This window comes from Pleurodeles waltl, chromosome 11, assembly GCF_031143425.1.
Source record: "Pleurodeles waltl isolate 20211129_DDA chromosome 11, aPleWal1.hap1.20221129, whole genome shotgun sequence".
In the NCBI taxonomy this organism is placed as follows: Eukaryota; Metazoa; Chordata; class Amphibia; order Caudata; family Salamandridae; genus Pleurodeles; species Pleurodeles waltl.
Genome location: NC_090450.1, coordinates 573,073,929 through 573,090,797, shown reverse-complemented (window position 1 = coordinate 573,090,797; position 16,869 = coordinate 573,073,929). Strand labels below are relative to the sequence as shown.

Sequence of the window (16,869 nt, the reverse complement as noted above, 5' to 3'; positions counted from 1 at the left end):
GTCGCAGATGAACGTGGTTGTTTTTAACCTGCGTTATTTTATATTCTTAGTTTATGGTTGTATTTTATCGAATTGTGTCTTTTATGGCCATACGTGGCAGAATAAAGATCCTTTGAACTGAAATTGTTTTTTTTTTTTTTTTAAAGGCAACAAATGCTGTCATATTAAAAATGCTTGAAGGACATCTTTATTGATCACCCTCCTTCTAAACTCTTTCAAGGTTTAGGGGGTGCTGCACCAGTTCCCGCGCCACTGCTCTTGCGTGGAGATTGATGGTTCAAGTTCCCCCTGATCTCACACAGCCTTCGCCACTTGCGGGGTCGTCGAGGCACTGGAGGTCGGGGTGATTAGTGCAGTTTGCAGGGGTTAAAGAAGCAATAATGTCTGCCCATCATCTCAGCAATGTAGCAAGGAGGCCAACAAGAAAGTGGCCTGGAGGCTTTGTACTGGCGAGAGCCACGCCTATTCTGAGTGAGGTAAGCTTGCACAGCTCCTGCTTACCCTCCCCTCTGCGTTTAAACCTATGAGGTCCGCGCTGTAAGGGTTTTGTGACTGAGGGCAGCTTCCTCTGCCTACGTCCCCGTTTTGTAAGTGAGGGAACCTTGCACCCCTGCTGCCTGCACCCTACCTATCCCCTGAATGGATGATGCTTGGCACAAGGCATTCTGAGATGTTTTTCTGGTAACATACCTATCCCTTGAGTGGATGATGCTTGCCACGTGCCATTCTGAGATGTTTTTCTGGTGCCATAACTATCCCTTGAGTGGATGATGCTTGGCACGAGCCATTCTGAGATGTTTTTCTGGTAACATACCTATCCCTTGAGTGGATGATGCTTGGCACGAGCCATTCTGAGATGTTTTTCTGGTGCCATACCTATCCCTTGAGTGGATGATGCTTGGCACGTGGCATTCTGAGATGTTTTTCTGGTGCCTTACCTATCCCTTGAGTGGATGATGCTTGGCACGTGGCATTCTGAGATGTTTTTCTGGTGCCATACCTATCACTTGAGTGGGTGATGCATGGCACATGGCATTCTGAGATGTTTTTCTGGTGCCATACCTATCACTTGAGTGGGTGATGCTTGGCACGTGGCATTCTGAGATGTTTTTCTGGTGCCATACCTATCACTTGAGTGGGTGATGCTTGGACGAGGCATTCTGAGATGTTTTTCTGCGAGTGAGGGGAGCTCTCCGAGCAGCTCTGCACGTTATGTTTGGCAGTTGATGTGGGTACGCAAGGAAAATTAAAGGGGGAGCCGAATCCGACTGGACTCCGCGAGCCGGCCCATTTAAAGATTTGACATGAAAATGAGGCAGCAAAAGTCTTGTAAACACATGATCAAGACTCTTTAAAATAGGTCATTTCTTGAATGCCTGTTTCTCTTTACTATATTAGATTATATCACTGAAGTTACATTTATTAAACATAGTTTCAAACGTGAAATTTTGTCAACAGCCAATGCTCTTAAAACACTGTTAAGAGTGAATCAAGAGAAGCAATTTTAATAAGTGCATTGTTTAAATGGCCATATTGTAGTTGCATGAGAACAACCTTATTGTCCATAAAACCATTCCCTAGTAACATTTTTGAAGACCAGAGGTCGAAGTGGGTGAGATTATCGGCATGGCTTGTCCATACTTTTTTTTTTTATTTAACATAACAAGTTTCCCTACTTCTTGTGAGGAGACAACTGTCCGGGACAGTTGATTCCAACAACTGAAATGCCTCAGCTGAAATGGAATGGAAAGAATGTTCGGTGCTGTGAAGGCAGGGATAAACAGACAGCTAAACAAGAAACAAACCTTCTTGCCAGGGTGCTTACTGCCAGAAGGAAATGGAATTGATAACCTGCAAATGTAAATGCTGCTTGGAGGCCGGTATTGTCCTCAATTGATGCAGTCATTGCAAGCTTTGGGATGACAAAGATTTAGGACTGGATTTAGAATTTGGCAGACAGGTTACTCGGTCAGAAATGAGGCAGATACACCCATCCATCATATTGCGAGTGCATTATAGCTAATGGCACTTTCAATATGGCAGATGCGATATCTGTCACTTTTGTGACCGAGTAACCCGTCCACTGAACTCTAAATGAGATCCCTATTATTTTTGAGAGGTGTTAGCGCATTTCCCTCTAATTAAACATGCAATTATTGTTAATTTAATGCATGCATTATTTTATATGCAGGTATCTGAAGGTGAAAGGCCAACAAAACAGTTATAGAATATTTTATTTTTTTAGCCATGACTTTGACTCCGCCCCATGTTCACTGTTCTGTGTATCACAATTCCCATACATTTTTTTTTTAAATACACTTTGACCCCCCAGTAAAACACACGCGAATTGGAGCTCAGGTCCGCTGCAATCACATGCAGCATTGAAAAGCACTTTCTTAAACTGTGTGCGTTCAGCTATAATGCATCTTGTGGCTTTTGTCTTAAACTGGAGGGGAACAAGTAGTGCTTGAGACACTTGGCTCATCTCGGTTTTTTGGTATTCCAGTGTACGTAGGACAAAGGCCGAGCCAGAGCCAGAGCCAAACTGTGGGCGTGAGCCAAGCTGAAGCCTAGCTTGGCTGCCCACCTCTACTTCTGAGGAAAGCGTGCACTGCTTGTGCTGCAGTCATTCTGCAGTCGCCCGTGCACCAGTTCTGTGAGTATAGTGCGCATGCGCAGCTCCAGTCTGTACTCCAAATGTTCTGTGAATGTGGAAAACAGCCCAGCTGCTGTCTGTCAAAGATGTGCACCCGCGCGCACCGCGTGCCGACGTAGACGGGGACAAGGTATATGAGGAGGAAGGAATGGCGGGCGCATCTTTAAGTGCTCGAGACTATTTTGCTCAACAGCCCGAGAACAAACATTGGGTTTGGCCACAAAGTTTGCTCTAAATAGTATCACAGCCGCCACCCTCCAAACTTTGATTACATAATAAATCCGTCCTCAAGTCCTGACTTGCACGTTCTCGGGAAGACAGTTTGTTATCTTCCTGGTGGCTCACAGCAGACCCGGTTTTCCAGCCTTCACTCCAGCAAACCAAATAAAAACAGGGCTGTGTAAACGTAGACATATCAAACTACACAAACGCAGACTGGGTGTCGAGAGCTCGTGCTGCCGCTTCATAACATTGCCTTGGTATGTGAGGACCCCTGCACCTGAGCCCAGCGGCGCCTCCTGCAGTGCGTGGACTGCTGCCCCTGCTGGCCTCGTTCACATCCAGCTCACGTCTCTCAAATGCGTTGGTCAGTCAGACGGGACCCAAGCACTTCTAGAATTAGGCCTGTCGACAACAGTTGTGGGACTAACTGACGTCCCTTCATGTCTGCTCCTGGACACTTCCATGTGCACACAAGGTTTTATAACAATTGTTTACAAGAGAGGCCTTTCTATTGCAAAGAATTGTTCTAATTTGTGGGTCTCTGGGTGACTAACCTATAGAGGTGGACTGCAGACTACAGTACTTACTGGGGTATGCAGGTGGTGCGGTATCTTGGTCCTTAGCCACCTCCTTTCTTGTACATTAAGGTTTTATAACAGACCGGCAGGGCGCGAGTGCTTGGGTGCAAGCTTTTCTCACACAAAAAGGGTACAGAACGAGTAATAGGAGGGTGTGCTTCCCTTTTGCAAGCACTGCACGAACAGCAGCAACTGCACAACGACCTGGTTGCAAGCTTTACTGGCACAAAGGGGAACCAATTGTGAAACAGCAACATAAGCCAAAAACATGTACACCATAGGCAGAAGCAACTGCATACACACAAGCACACACATGACACACACAAGCTACTCCTGCAGCCCACTCAAAGCAAATGGCTGGGTCCTCAGGCTGGACTCCTACACCCAATGGACAAGGGCACTACAAACGTGAGCTTCACCCACAATTTTTGTCTACCTGTAGAGATGTTTGTCAGCTCTGATGTGGTCAACCTGTTTGTGGCCCACTCCAGGGCATCATCTGTTTCGCAGGCCCCCAGGCACCCACTTCAGAACATTTTCTGGACCCACCGAAAAGGACTGGACCTGCTGCTGTGAGTGACTTGAGAGGAGCCCTAAAGACCTGGAGCTCTTGTGTGCCTAGTGGGAGAAGATGCTGCAAGAGGCCTTTTCCTGGAAGTACCCAGAGGACCAGTCTCAACTAGAACTGGACTGGATCCTACTGCTGGCCTCTGCCTGACACCCTGTGAGTCTCTAAGTGTCTCCCCTGAAGTCCTAGCGGGCTTTAGAAGTGTACTGTATTTGGGAATTAAAGGAGGTAGGAGTCAAGAGAACAGTCTATGATAAGTAAGGTAGCGGTTTCTGGGCTGCAACATGATCAGAAGCCAGCCTGGTAGAAGAGAAGGAGAAGGTTAGCATTGATACAGTACTGGAGTTGGACATAGACTGCTTTTACAATGATGTTGCCGATGAAAGGTAAGTGAGTAATGGGCCAGTAGTTGGCAAGGTCATCAGGATCCAATATGGGTTTCTGTATAAGTGGGCGGATCTGGCCTGTCTTGAGAACATCTGGAAAGATGCCTGCTTTGATGGAGGCATCAACAATGTTAAGTAGGTATAATAAACCATCCCCAGCGAGCCTTGATGAAGGATAGTGGTAAGATATCATCTTTATAAGTGGCTTTAAGGGACGTGAGTAAATCAGCCGGGTCAGAGAGCGATGGGGTTATGAGGGCTGACCATTGTTGTATTATTAGGGAAGGGGTGAATACAATTATCAAAGTAAGCTTGGTGTTGTCGATGTGCTGGTGGAGCTTCTTTAATTTTGCACACAAGAAGAGGTTGATACTATTGCACTTTTCTGTGGAGGAAGAATATGTTGGTCTAGCAGGGGTTTGTGTAGTGCTTGATTGTCCTGCACAGCGTTCTACTTCTGTTGGTGACTTTATTGATGGTATTTGTATAGTACTTTGCCATAGTTGATTTGATGAGTGGTCCATGTATTGAGTAGAGGAAATTCCGTAGCAAGAGGTCCACAAGAGTTCTGCTTTTTTCCCCCATTTTCTTTCTTGTCAGAGGATGGATTGTTTATTGTCAGCAAAGCTATTCTAGAAGGTTTAGAATATGGGTGAAAGACTGCTTCTACATCAATTACTATGGGACTAATCTGTCTCTCAGATCTTAAAAGCACTGCACTGGCAGGCTGTCAGTCACTAAGCACAACGTCAATTCTATTTAAGACCTTCTGCTTAGAACATTGAGTTCTCCAAGGATTCACACCAAGGTCCACCCAATGGCTTAGATGATGGCTCCCTCTGGAAATAGATGCAGATAATCTATAAATCATGCAGAAAGGTATAGGTTTTTTTTTTCCAGTATAGATTGCAAAGATATAGAACTTCTTGGCAGTTCACATCTGGAAAGTACAAGACCAACTCGTGTTCCAGAGAGCCTTTGACTGTGGCAGTGCCCCTTCTACTGTAATTGTGGCAACTAACTCGCCTATTCAGTTCCAGCAACTCCATGTCCTTCCTGGCAAACTGAGTATAGATACTTGAACATCCTCCACCGCTTCCGCTGGCCGCCCCCTAGAGTGAACAGCTTGGTCTTTAACTCTAAATCCATCTCATGAGGAAACATTTAATATTGGTAGACTTGTAAGTTATAACCAGGTTAGATATGAAATGCATACTACCTATGCAGCCTGGTACTGCTGAGACACCTGCATAACTACCTGCTGTGTTACGTTCTTCAAGAGGTGAGGGGGGACATATCCATGGCCACTGTGCCCCACAGCAAACTTTCCCTTAAAGAACACACTTTGTCCATACACCTTCTAACCACACACGAATGCTCCAGCATTCATTCAATTGGATAAAGCAACAGCACTAGGATGCCACATTAGTTGCAGTTGCACAAATACCAAATAATGAAAAAAAGTCGACTTTTCCCCAAACTAATTATCTTCCTTTTGTTTCCATCGAGGGGGCCAGTAGCAGTCTTTTCAAGGGCATTGTAGCTTATTTTTCTCTGTTATGTTTTGGTATTCTTAACTTGATAAAGCCCAACAAATTATACCAGAAGGTATATCTTGGCACTTGGCCAGCACATGCCCAACATCCAGGACCTAGAGCAGCCAGGTTTTCAGCATTTTCCAAAATTTTGTTGAAATCTGAGCAACAATGTGATGGAGAGGAAGTTCATTCCAGGCACTGAGGGCCATTGTGTCCAGATATTTGGTCTTTCCAAGTAAGTGTCTTTTTGGTCTGTGCAATTTAAAATGTATAATATGTTATCTACCAGTGAGGATACCACCACATTCCTAAAACTTTAAGTAAGGAAGACAGTCAGTTCCCTACTCAAGAGAAGCTGACACTTCTTCCCTTCTCCCAGTTTTCTGAAACACTCTGGCCAATCTTGCGTATTGCTGGAAATGGCCCTTTTTGAAGGGTTATCCCTAAACTTTTTGCTTCTGACCTCCAGTTTTGATCCTGTGCTGAACTTCGTTTTTGCTGGCTTTAGTACTCTGGGCACTTTACCACTGCTGACCAGTACTAAAGAGCAAATGCTCTCTGTCTAAATTGGGTTGGTAATTGATTCATCCATAGTTGGCATATTTGATTTACTAGTAAGTCCGTAGGAAAGTGCAGTAGAGGTGCCCAGAGCTTGTAAATCAAATGCTTCTAGTGGGGCCTGAAGCAGTGATTATGCCACCCACATGAGTAGCCCTGTCAATCTGACCTGGCAAGTGCACCTACTTGCCAGGCCCAAACCTTCTTTTTTATTACATTTAAGTCACCCCTAAGGTAGGCTCAAGGCAGCCGCATGGGCAGGGTGCAGTGTATTTAATAGGTAGGACATGCACTGGTGTGTTTTACATGTCCTGATTGTGAAATACCACTAAATTTGTTTTTCATTATTGCAAGGACTATCTCTCCCATTGGGTAACATAGGGATTGCCTTAGTGTAATTTCTCATTGGGCGCAGACAGAGTTCTGGAGTATGGGGTCTCTGAACTCACAATTTAAAAATGAATCTTTTGGTGAAGCTGGTTTTTAAATTGTTTGAACAAATGCCACTTTTATAAAGTGGGCACTTTCTTGCTTAACCATTCTGTGCCTCTGCCTGTCTGTGGAATACACGTCTGGGGTCAGGGTGACAGCTGGGCTGTTTGTGAATTCACTCTAGACAGTCAAGTAAAGGGAGCTGAGGTGTGCCCTGCATATCCTGATGGCCCTTCACCAGGCTGATGGGTCTTCCTGAGCTAGAGTGGTGGGAGGAACTGACACTTGCGCCTCAATAGGGCTGTGTCTTTCCTCACACAGGGTAGTCCACAACCCCCTGGAGTGTGGCTGGGGCCAGGGAAGGAGGGTCTTGTGCACTACAAAGACTTTTCTTTGAAGTTTGCCTACTTCAAAAGCAGAAATGGATATAAATACTGGAACTCTGACCCCACAATGTTAAAATCCTTCAGGACCGAGGACATTCTGCCAGGAAGAAGAGCTGTATGCTTAGGATCCGGAAGCCTCCAGTCAGCCCAAACTCCCCCCACCAGCTATACGCAGACCGACAATTTGATTTGTCGGAAGAGGTTTTTATTAACACACCTTTGTATCTTTATAGCATAAAGTCATAAATCATTTATAAAGAACATAACACAAATATTTACAAGTCATGAGTTACCAAATTAGTGACCATAAATCTTTTCTGACAGGATCCCTTCCTGTCCTGAACCACCATTGGACCACACAAGTGACCCATATCTTACCTGTATCCTTAGGAGGGTTGGTTACCCTGACTACACCGTTCCTTGTCCTCACGCTCAGGGTTCCGCCCCCCCCTCCAAACACCAATCAGTCTCGGGGTGTAACGGGCGGCCAACAGCTGGAGCCCTATGGCCCCCCCAGCGATCTGTGCTCCCTTACCCCTTGATCTGGTGTGTACATCCGCAGGTTGGCTCAGAACTTCAGGATCCTATCCCTGGTGCCCTCCCGGGGCCCCAACCTTGGGGACCCCCCTGTTGTTTCTGGTCACTTGGATACCTCAATTTCCGCTTAAAACCTTATTTCGCAACCTAAACTAAGGAGAGGGTGGGTGGGACAACTGCGGGCCCCAGCCAGAACCAGCCACCGCAACCGGAAAAGAAGGACGAGCCTTCTTGGGGGGGGGGGCTCTTAAATAGCCACCCACTGGCTCGCAGCGTCTGGATCCGGCAAGCGGCCAACGTAGCCGCTACGATCCTTCTTGACTGTACTTCCGCCCCCACGCCTCGGCATGGGTGCGGATGTCCTGGCCAGTCTTGTGCACCACCTGTGCGTAAGGGGGGCGTTGGGCTTTGGAGGCCCCGTCCCCTAACGGGCTTTACCCATAGAAGGGACTGCCACTCTGCCTGTTGCTTTGTTGTGCTGGCCTACTGCTTGTTGCTTCTGTCCTGGCTTTGAAAAGACTGGACTTTGCTTTCTACATCCTGCTTCCAAAGGTTTTCCAAGGGCATGGACTGAGCTTGCCTCCTGTTAGGAAGTCCCAGGTACACCAAAGACTTCATCTGCCAGAACCTGGGTGCTCATGCCGAGAGTCCTGACTTGCCAAGTGGTGCCAAATCCAATTCCTGGGCCCTTGAGAGTCAGTTTTAGTGTAACCAAGAAGAAACAAGCACAACGACTCCAAAGCGACTGTGTGACTCCACGCTGCTGCCTGCACCAGAGCTGTGGTCCCTGCTTAGTGCAACGTCTGCGACTGACACCGCAGGCCTGAAGCCACTGTAGTGCCTCCTAAGTCCCACCACAGCCTGAGTTCCAAATGCTGTGTCATCGACGTCCATGACACCTGACTCTGCTGCAGCAGCTGTGGCCCCATGGTGCGATCATGACACAGCAAAGTCGATGTCTTGCCTTTTGACCTACTAGATTCATCGACCGTTTCTTGTTGTAAGGAACCAAAGCGTCGCCACTGATGCTGCATCGCCTCCCCTGCAACCATAAGGAACAGATGCCTCAGCTCCCCTGGCTAGTAATAAGGAACTGATGCCTCACCTCCCCGCTAGCAGTAAGGAACGGACGCCACACCTGCTCCAGCGACGCCTCAACTCCCTGACTCCCTGCAACGCCTTTGTTTCCTCATTTTCCAAGGCACTCTACATGTGGTCCGTGCGAGTCAGTCAATGGCCCACACTCCCTTGCGAGTGGTATCGGACTGTTGTGAATGATTCCGTCAAGATGTTGTGATAGCCCTAGTTGGAGCTATTGTGTTTCTAAGCGCCATGTTAAGATTTAATCTTTGAAAATTTGTATCTTTGCTAGTGTATGTTGGAGTTTGGTTGTTTTGGTCTGGTTTTACTCAGATAAATATTGGCTATTTTTTATAAACTGGTGTGGAGTATGTTTGTTGTGTTTTCACTATGTTACTGTTTGTGTACAAATACTTTACACATTGCCACTGACATAAGGCTGACTGCTCATGCCAAGCTACCAAGGGGGTGAGCAGGGGTTATATTAGCTGTGTGACTCCCTTACCCTGACTAGAGAGGATCCCTACTTGGACAGGGTGCAAACCTCTGTCAACTAGAGACCCCATTTCTAATGCGTAGCAAGACGGGGGACAACTACGTGAGGGGCAGACATCGTCACTTACACACATTATAGCACCCAGAATAGCAGGAAACACAGGAGGTGGAACGTAGAGGATTTTCCATTACAGGATTGGAAAGATTAAACTTGAAACTACCCCACTGATGAGGTAAATACCCGATTGTCAGATTGGGGCATTTCAGTAGTTTACACTGCTGAGCTTCAGCCTTACCTGGAAACAATGACGGCTTTCCTAGAGCAAAGCTTTGCTAAGCTCCAGGACTAGCGTGCCCCATATTTACCCGGAGGAAGCAGGGTATAGAGGCGAGCATCTCCACAGACATCCATTTGATTACCTCTGACTTTCATGTCTGATACCCCAACAATCTGTTCATCCGGTAGACAGAGGAAGTAAAGGCCACTGTACCCCAGATGCAGAAGCAGCAAGCGACAGCACCACACAGTACCTCAGGCTGCTAACAATAGACGTGACCTCTGTACTCCAAGCCGTTTCACACGTGCTGCTGCCCAGAACAATTAAGTGACCTTCGGCCCGCGCCAGGGTCACCAGGGATTGCTTCACGCTAGAGCTGTGCAACCTTTAATCTATTACCATATCGCCTCTGGCTGGACTTAAGCTCCTCGATCCTCAATAACATACCCACCTCCCTTAACAAATGTTTCCGAGTACGTTCGGTGCCTCTTGCCAGTTGCCCCTTCATCACAAAGCAGGGGGTTATTGGTGGGGAACTGGAGGGAACAGGAATGGGAGGGGGGCTTACTTTAGACTGCCCAACCTCCTACATCCGCTGTGCAGGGCAGAAGTGAGGAGCCAGGGGTGAGACTGTCAGCGAGAGGTTCAGACAGCGGGAGGAGTGGACGCAAGAGAAAGGAGTGCAAGCAAGGCGAACCCGAGTGAAGGGAGGAGTAAGTGATAGGAGTGAGTATGAGAGATGCAATTGGGGTAAGTATGAGTGTTGGTGAGAGAAATAAGTGTAAGTGCATGAAAGAGTGCGTGCAAGCGTGTCTGATTGTGAGCGAGAGGAGTGTCAGTATACATGAGTATATGGATGTCTGTTTGAGACACTGATGTTAACATGCAAACACGTGTTGTTTCTGCTGGGACGTGTTTGCCCAGGGAATATTAATGGGGGTGTGTAAGGCTCATCCATCATAGTGTTCATCAGTGACATATTTTGGGGGTTTTGAGGGTTTTTGGTGACTTTCTTGCTAATCCTGGCATTTTAATGGCCCAATCCACCGTTCACCCATCAGAGGTGGCTGAGATGGTTACACCGACCACGCTGTGGTGGTTATGTGGTGAGCAGGCTACTAAGGATGACCTCGCTCAAGCTTCTGTTTGGCCTTATTGCTTCCTGGATGTACCTAGAATCCAGGGCCCTGTCCTCAGTGCATGCAAGATTCCATGCCAGTCCTTTGACTTCGCTAGCCTTCATAGAGACTCATTTGAGAAGAGCGAGGTGAGGAGCCATGAAGCAGCGACAGTCCCAAAGGCTGGGGTCTGGGGTACCCTCTTCTAGAGGGTTGGTGCCACATCCCAGGTTTTCCTGCATCAAATGCACTACAGTCACGAGGAGGCAACCTGTGCTAGCATGTTCTCCCAGTCAATATTTATTAGCTCACTGAGCAAACCATTAGGTCACAGCCCAGTTACCAGTGGACGTAAGTATACAACACTCCAGTGGTACCCACTGGACAAAGCAGTGCAGTTAGAGAGAATTCTATATGTGCAATGTTGTGCTGTTTCCACTTGCCATACTTCGCTTTCTCCTCTCCCACTGGATGGAATAAGCAATGCTTTTGGAGGTGATGCTTAACACCACGTAAATCCACAGCATCTCTGGTTTAGAAATTAGCTCGTTTTCAGATATCATCCACACTATACCCAATAGTGCGCTGTGAACAGTACCTACCGCGTGCACCCCAGATACTTCCGATATCCAATACTCTGGGCCTGCCAGGTAGCCACAACAGTCTCCACTAAACCTTAAGATGCATCATCACTCCAGGTGCACCTTCTAATGGTCACGTTCAAAGTACGCATTCTAGACAAGTAAGGCCCACCATCATATTCACAGTCTGGCACCAATGCCATATAGTCGGGAAAAAACCTGCCAAAGCAACACCACAGTCGCGCACAACAATAACATACACCAGTAGTACGGATGCATCCGTCATAGACGCACCATCCCATCATGCATGTAACAGTGATTAATAGATGGATGGAGAGAGATCACCTCACTCCAGCTGAGCAGTGGACAGACGCACAGACAACACAGGAAAAAGAGAAACCCACCTTCCCAAGGTGAAAGCAATTTACATTCAAGACCAATGGGCACAAAGCACTTCTCAGATAAACAGTGAACATAGATAGGCTCTGCTGATCTGACACAGTCGGTGAGTGGCTTTCCCAGCTCAGCAAGAAATTGACCTCCTCTCAGAGATTGCACTGTGATGGCACTGAAAAGGTGTGTTAATGCTGTACAAACGCAAAAAAAACAACATCGAATTTAAAGGATATACTTTGTAGTATAATATGCATATTTTTACTGAAAGCTGATGTTTGAGAAAGAAGAGGACTGCGTTTCCAAATATATGGTCAAGTCAAATATGTAATGGAACATTAGTACAGCTTTCTAAAACTGTAATAGGTAAACTCAGTGCTGTTCTTCTGCTGCACGAGCCTGCTCTATTCCATAACCTGAGGGATGGCACTGCTGAATGAGCTGGTAACATCTGCGCAGGTCTAAAAGACAACTTGCTACTGGAAGACTTGTGTCATTTACTCTTCTTCTACTCTGCTCTTCTGGGAGCCTCAATCATAACGGTTGATTGAGGATCTACTTGGAAAAGGTAGGATGCAAACATGAAAATAAGTGAAATGTAGGAATAGCTCGATGTTATACCAAGTGAAATTGGATTTTCTGAATTAGCCTGTATCATCTATAGTCTTTGAGACTTTTTTTATGGAAATTGTGCTGAAAATGTGCTACAATGTTCTCAAAATTGCTTTAGTCTAGACCTTCAACAGTCCTGGGAAGTGCAAAGCATGCTTGCAGCATCATTTAAGTTCCCGAAAAATGTCACGAGTCTCCTTTCCGAGTCTGTGGCTTTATAGCAAATATAAATGAAAGGTGCACGGCTTAACCCCCTCCTTTCGACCCACAAACCTGCCTTGCGGAAGGTGAGCTCGCCCACGATGCTCATTAACTGCAGCTCAGGTCGGGTATTTCGCTCAGCTCTCACCAGTGTCCACGCAAGCCACGGGTGGAACTGTCCCCGGGGCCTCCTTGGAAAGATTTCAGGCACCTGCCGTGTGTTTTAAAACAAACCAAGCACTGCCCCTACCTGTCCACGTTGAGCTGCAGGCCAGGACGACTTTGCTTGATTTTGTTCTGTGCTTCCACATTCAGCATCCCCTCCGTACTGTCCCCATTGATCGATGTGATGACGTCACCAGGTCGAAGGTCAGCGCCGGCAGCCTTGCTGCGTTCAGTCACCTGACAAAAAATGAGTAAACATAGAAGTAGTGCAAAAAAGGTTAAGCGCAACCCTAATGCCACAAAGGGAAGCAGCGGTTACTGTCCCGAACAGTAGAGCTGGGGGCACAGATGGATATTTTCCTACATCCAGTAAGACCAGGAGCATTCGAGACACTCCACGGCCAGAGACCTGCAGACTCCTGCTCACCACTTCCACGGATACCCAGAGATGCCAAAAGTCTGCAGTGCTGACCATCAGCACCAATGGTGTTTCAGTACTGCCACCCGCACACAGCTCTGCTGACGCACCCCCACCTTGACATGCAGTAGTACGGCGATTCTAGTACTGAGAACTACACGCAGATCTACTGATGCATCTTAAACCCAAACTGAAGCTTTTCCTTATAATACACTGACCCCCCCCCCGCGATCTGTTGATGCGCCTCAATAGGGATCTGAAGCTTCCTGTTAAAGGGACACACACGTACTTCTGCGCTGCCAGTCCACTTAAAGCAGACCCTTGATTAACAAAACTCCCGGAAGTTAGTGGAGTTTGGGGTTCAGTTTACTGTAGAAGTCTCCACTAACAACTAGCGATAAAAGATCTGCCAATAATCACAAGACCTGTGTCCTGCAGGGGAGGCTCGAAAGGGCCTCACTCCCAGGGCTGGGATAGATTCGAACCACCACCTCTTGAGAAAATAACAAGATTGCATGATTCGGGCCTTCGACTAAGCGATGGATGTCACAGGTCACAGCAAGTGCAGAGAGGAAAGCTCATCTACGATCAAGGGAGCAGATCTCGGGGAGTGACCCATTGGCCCTAATTTTATGCTGAACACGCACAAAAAGCAGATTACGTGTGTGGATGCAAATAAAAGAGGACTAACTGGGCCCCAAGCAACCCCATCACATAGCACAGGGGAAGCTTCGGACACTTCACACAGACACAGTATAGTCTGCCCAGCCTCCTCACATCCTCCCAACACATGGCCCACCATGGCCACAAACTCAGATTTACCATCTGTTCATAGAATGTGGTAGATCTAGGTACAGAAGTCCAGCGTTGGACTATCCTATAGGCAGGGCCATTCTCGCACTATTATAGATTTGCCACATTTGCCACATAATCCATCATCTACCACGTGATCTGTAGATTTTAACAAAAAAAAATATTTCTAGCTCAAATGGTTCAAAACAAGTTTTGGCCCGCATTGGAAGGCCATTTGGAAACCTGGACTGGTCACATTTCTGTTGCTCATTGCAATATTTGGGTGTAGAATGGCACTAATGAGGTGCAACCGATACCCAAACAGTGTTACTAAGTTTAACAACCATTTGCAATGCAATGGGTCTTGCGTTTGCCTGACTTAGAGCTATTAGCATTGGAAATTCCTAACTGGACTTTTCTTGCCACATAAATTGAAAATTAAAAGTAAAAGAGTTAACATAAGCAAGGCAATTTAAAGCGCCACGGCCACCATGAGCGTGAGTGCGAAGGACAGACAAAAGGAAAAAGAAGTTTGCTCGCAGTCAAACGTATCAGGAAACGTGCAATTATCCATGTAACAGGGTCGATGGCCAAGGCGGTAACAAAACTACCCCAAGGAGGGACAAATGTAAAGCATTTACCAATGATGATAAAGGATATTTGAAAGGCAAGCCCATGGACCAGTGACAGTGATAGGCGTGCAGTGGCGTGGTTAAAAGCCCACAGATAGATCACAACATGTCAGAGCACTTGCGCTTGACCTAAAATTGATGAAATAATGAAGTAATACTATTACAAAATGTGCTGCATTATGTTGCATAATTTGCCTTTTCTTGCTGCATAATTTACTCAACCCCACTGCTTAATTCCAGTGGCCCTGCCTGCAGGGCAGTTCAGCAGAGCCAGAAGGGTTGGTTTCATAGTTCGATCTATGAGACTTTTTTTGGCTACATGTGGATCTGTTTTATAGTCTGATAGGTCTTATTTTTACTGGTAGGTTTTCTGATATTACCACAAACATTACTTGCAGCAAGCAAAAATACATTGGGGGTCATTCCAATGTTGGCGGGCGGCGGAGGCCGCCCGCCAGAATTCCCCCCTCCGAAATACCGCGCCGCGGTCAAAAGACCGCGGCGGGTATTACAAGTTTTCCCCTGGGCTGGCGGGCGGTTGCTGAAAAACCGCCCGCCAGCCCAGGGGAAAACGACCTTCCCACGAGGATGCCGGCTCGTAATCGAGCCGGCAGAGTGGGAAGGTGCGACGGGTGCAGTGGCACCCGTCGCGTATTTCAGTGTCTGCAAGGCAGACACTGAAATACTTTGCGGGGCCCTCTTACGGGGGCCCCTGCCGTGCCCATGCCATTGGCATGGGCACGGCAGGGGCCCCCAGGGGCCCCGCGACCCCCCCTACCGCCATCCTGTTCATGGCGGCTTTCCCGCCATGAACAGGATGGCGGTAGGGGGGGTCGGAATCCTCATGGCTGCGGAGCGCGCTCCGCAGCCATGGAGGATTCACACGAGCAGCGGAAAGTCGGCGGGAGACCGCTGACTTTCCGCTTCTGACCGCGGCTGAACCGCCGCGGTCAGAATGCTCGTTGGAGCACCGCCAGCCTGTTGGCGGTGCTCCCGTGCCAGGGTCAGAATGACCCTCATAGTCTCCCAAACCTTACAAAACACCTAGAAAGTGTGTATTAACAATTTCAAAACTGCTCCACTTTGCAAATGTGGGATTTTTTTTTTTAGCTATCTGATTCGCTATTGAGAAGGGGCACTTTTACTTTATTGCCTGGGCATTTTTTCTGTCCCAGTCCGACTTTGTAAAAGTCCCCGGAGGTAGTCTGTAGAAAAGGACCCGAAAATCCTGGTCTGCATGGTTATTCCAGTCGCGTAATGCAAAATAATTCCATTACCCCGTTTGCAGACTGTGGTGTGGGGCCCCTGAGATAGTATTGCAAAGTTTCCAAGGTCCATGTGTGATGACCTGCACCCGTCCACGTTTGTTTATGTTTTTAAATTCTGATAATTGCAGTCCTGTTTTATAATGAGATAAACACGACTACAAGTCCCAGAAGTCAAAGTTAAAAACCTGGCCTGCAGCATGGACCAGCTATCAGACTCCCATATCTCATGAATATTCTTAGACTTTCGGTTAAATGGGAGGTCCCCTGAAGGGTATGGCCCCGACCCGGCTCCGCAGGGTCCTGTGTTATGCTCCTGGATTATTCCCCATTGCTTTCAACCAAGTATGTAACGACAGAACCCTACACCAGTATAGAACACCAGCGCGACGACTCTGAAGTGACATCAGATGACATGCAGCGCTCCACAAAACTCAGAAGTAAATGAATATATCAACCCGCTCTGAGGGGGCAAGGGTGAAGTGTGTACCGGTGGGTCTGGTCCCAGATTTCGCCATGTTTTGAAGACTCTCCCAGACTTCAGGCCGGGCCGACAAAGGCCCGAGCAGGAAGGAAGCGCGAGGAATGTCAATGAGAGCGCAGGCCCTGCCCGCCAAATGCCATCCGGCCCAGATCTGAGCCAAGAGATGCGCATTCCACACACACTGCTCAGCTACTGCCACAGCCAGACTCAGCCGCGCCAAGGAACGTCTGTGAAATGCCTCGATATCCTGATACCACTCAAGTGGCCCTCACACCGTCTGCACCGTGCACCAGCAGGGATAGCGTGACTCGTGCCCACCTCTGTGCGCCATTGATATCACCTGAGCCCCACTCGGCTCCCTGTGCACCAGTGATGTCTCTCCAGGGACTCTCGCACCTTCTATACCTGTGAAGGACTGAGGTCACTGACCTTCACACCTACACCTGTGCACCAGTGACGACTCTCGCACCTTCTATACCTGTGAACAACTGAGG

The 16,869-nt window shown here is 47.6% G+C and overlaps 1 protein-coding gene across 4 annotated transcripts in view; it reads right to left on the bottom strand.

Annotated features, from left to right (window-relative positions):
- The window catches only part of PDLIM2 (PDZ and LIM domain 2), a 142,040-nt gene that overhangs the window by 71,159 nt on the left and 54,012 nt on the right, over positions 1-16,869 (bottom strand). For all 4 annotated transcript variants that reach the window (XM_069214042.1, XM_069214043.1, XM_069214045.1 and 1 more), the window contains one exon: positions 12,870-13,021. In XM_069214042.1, the coding sequence (XP_069070143.1) occupies positions 12,870-13,021 (152 nt within the window). The remainder of the gene's footprint in view (positions 1-12,869; positions 13,022-16,869) is intronic.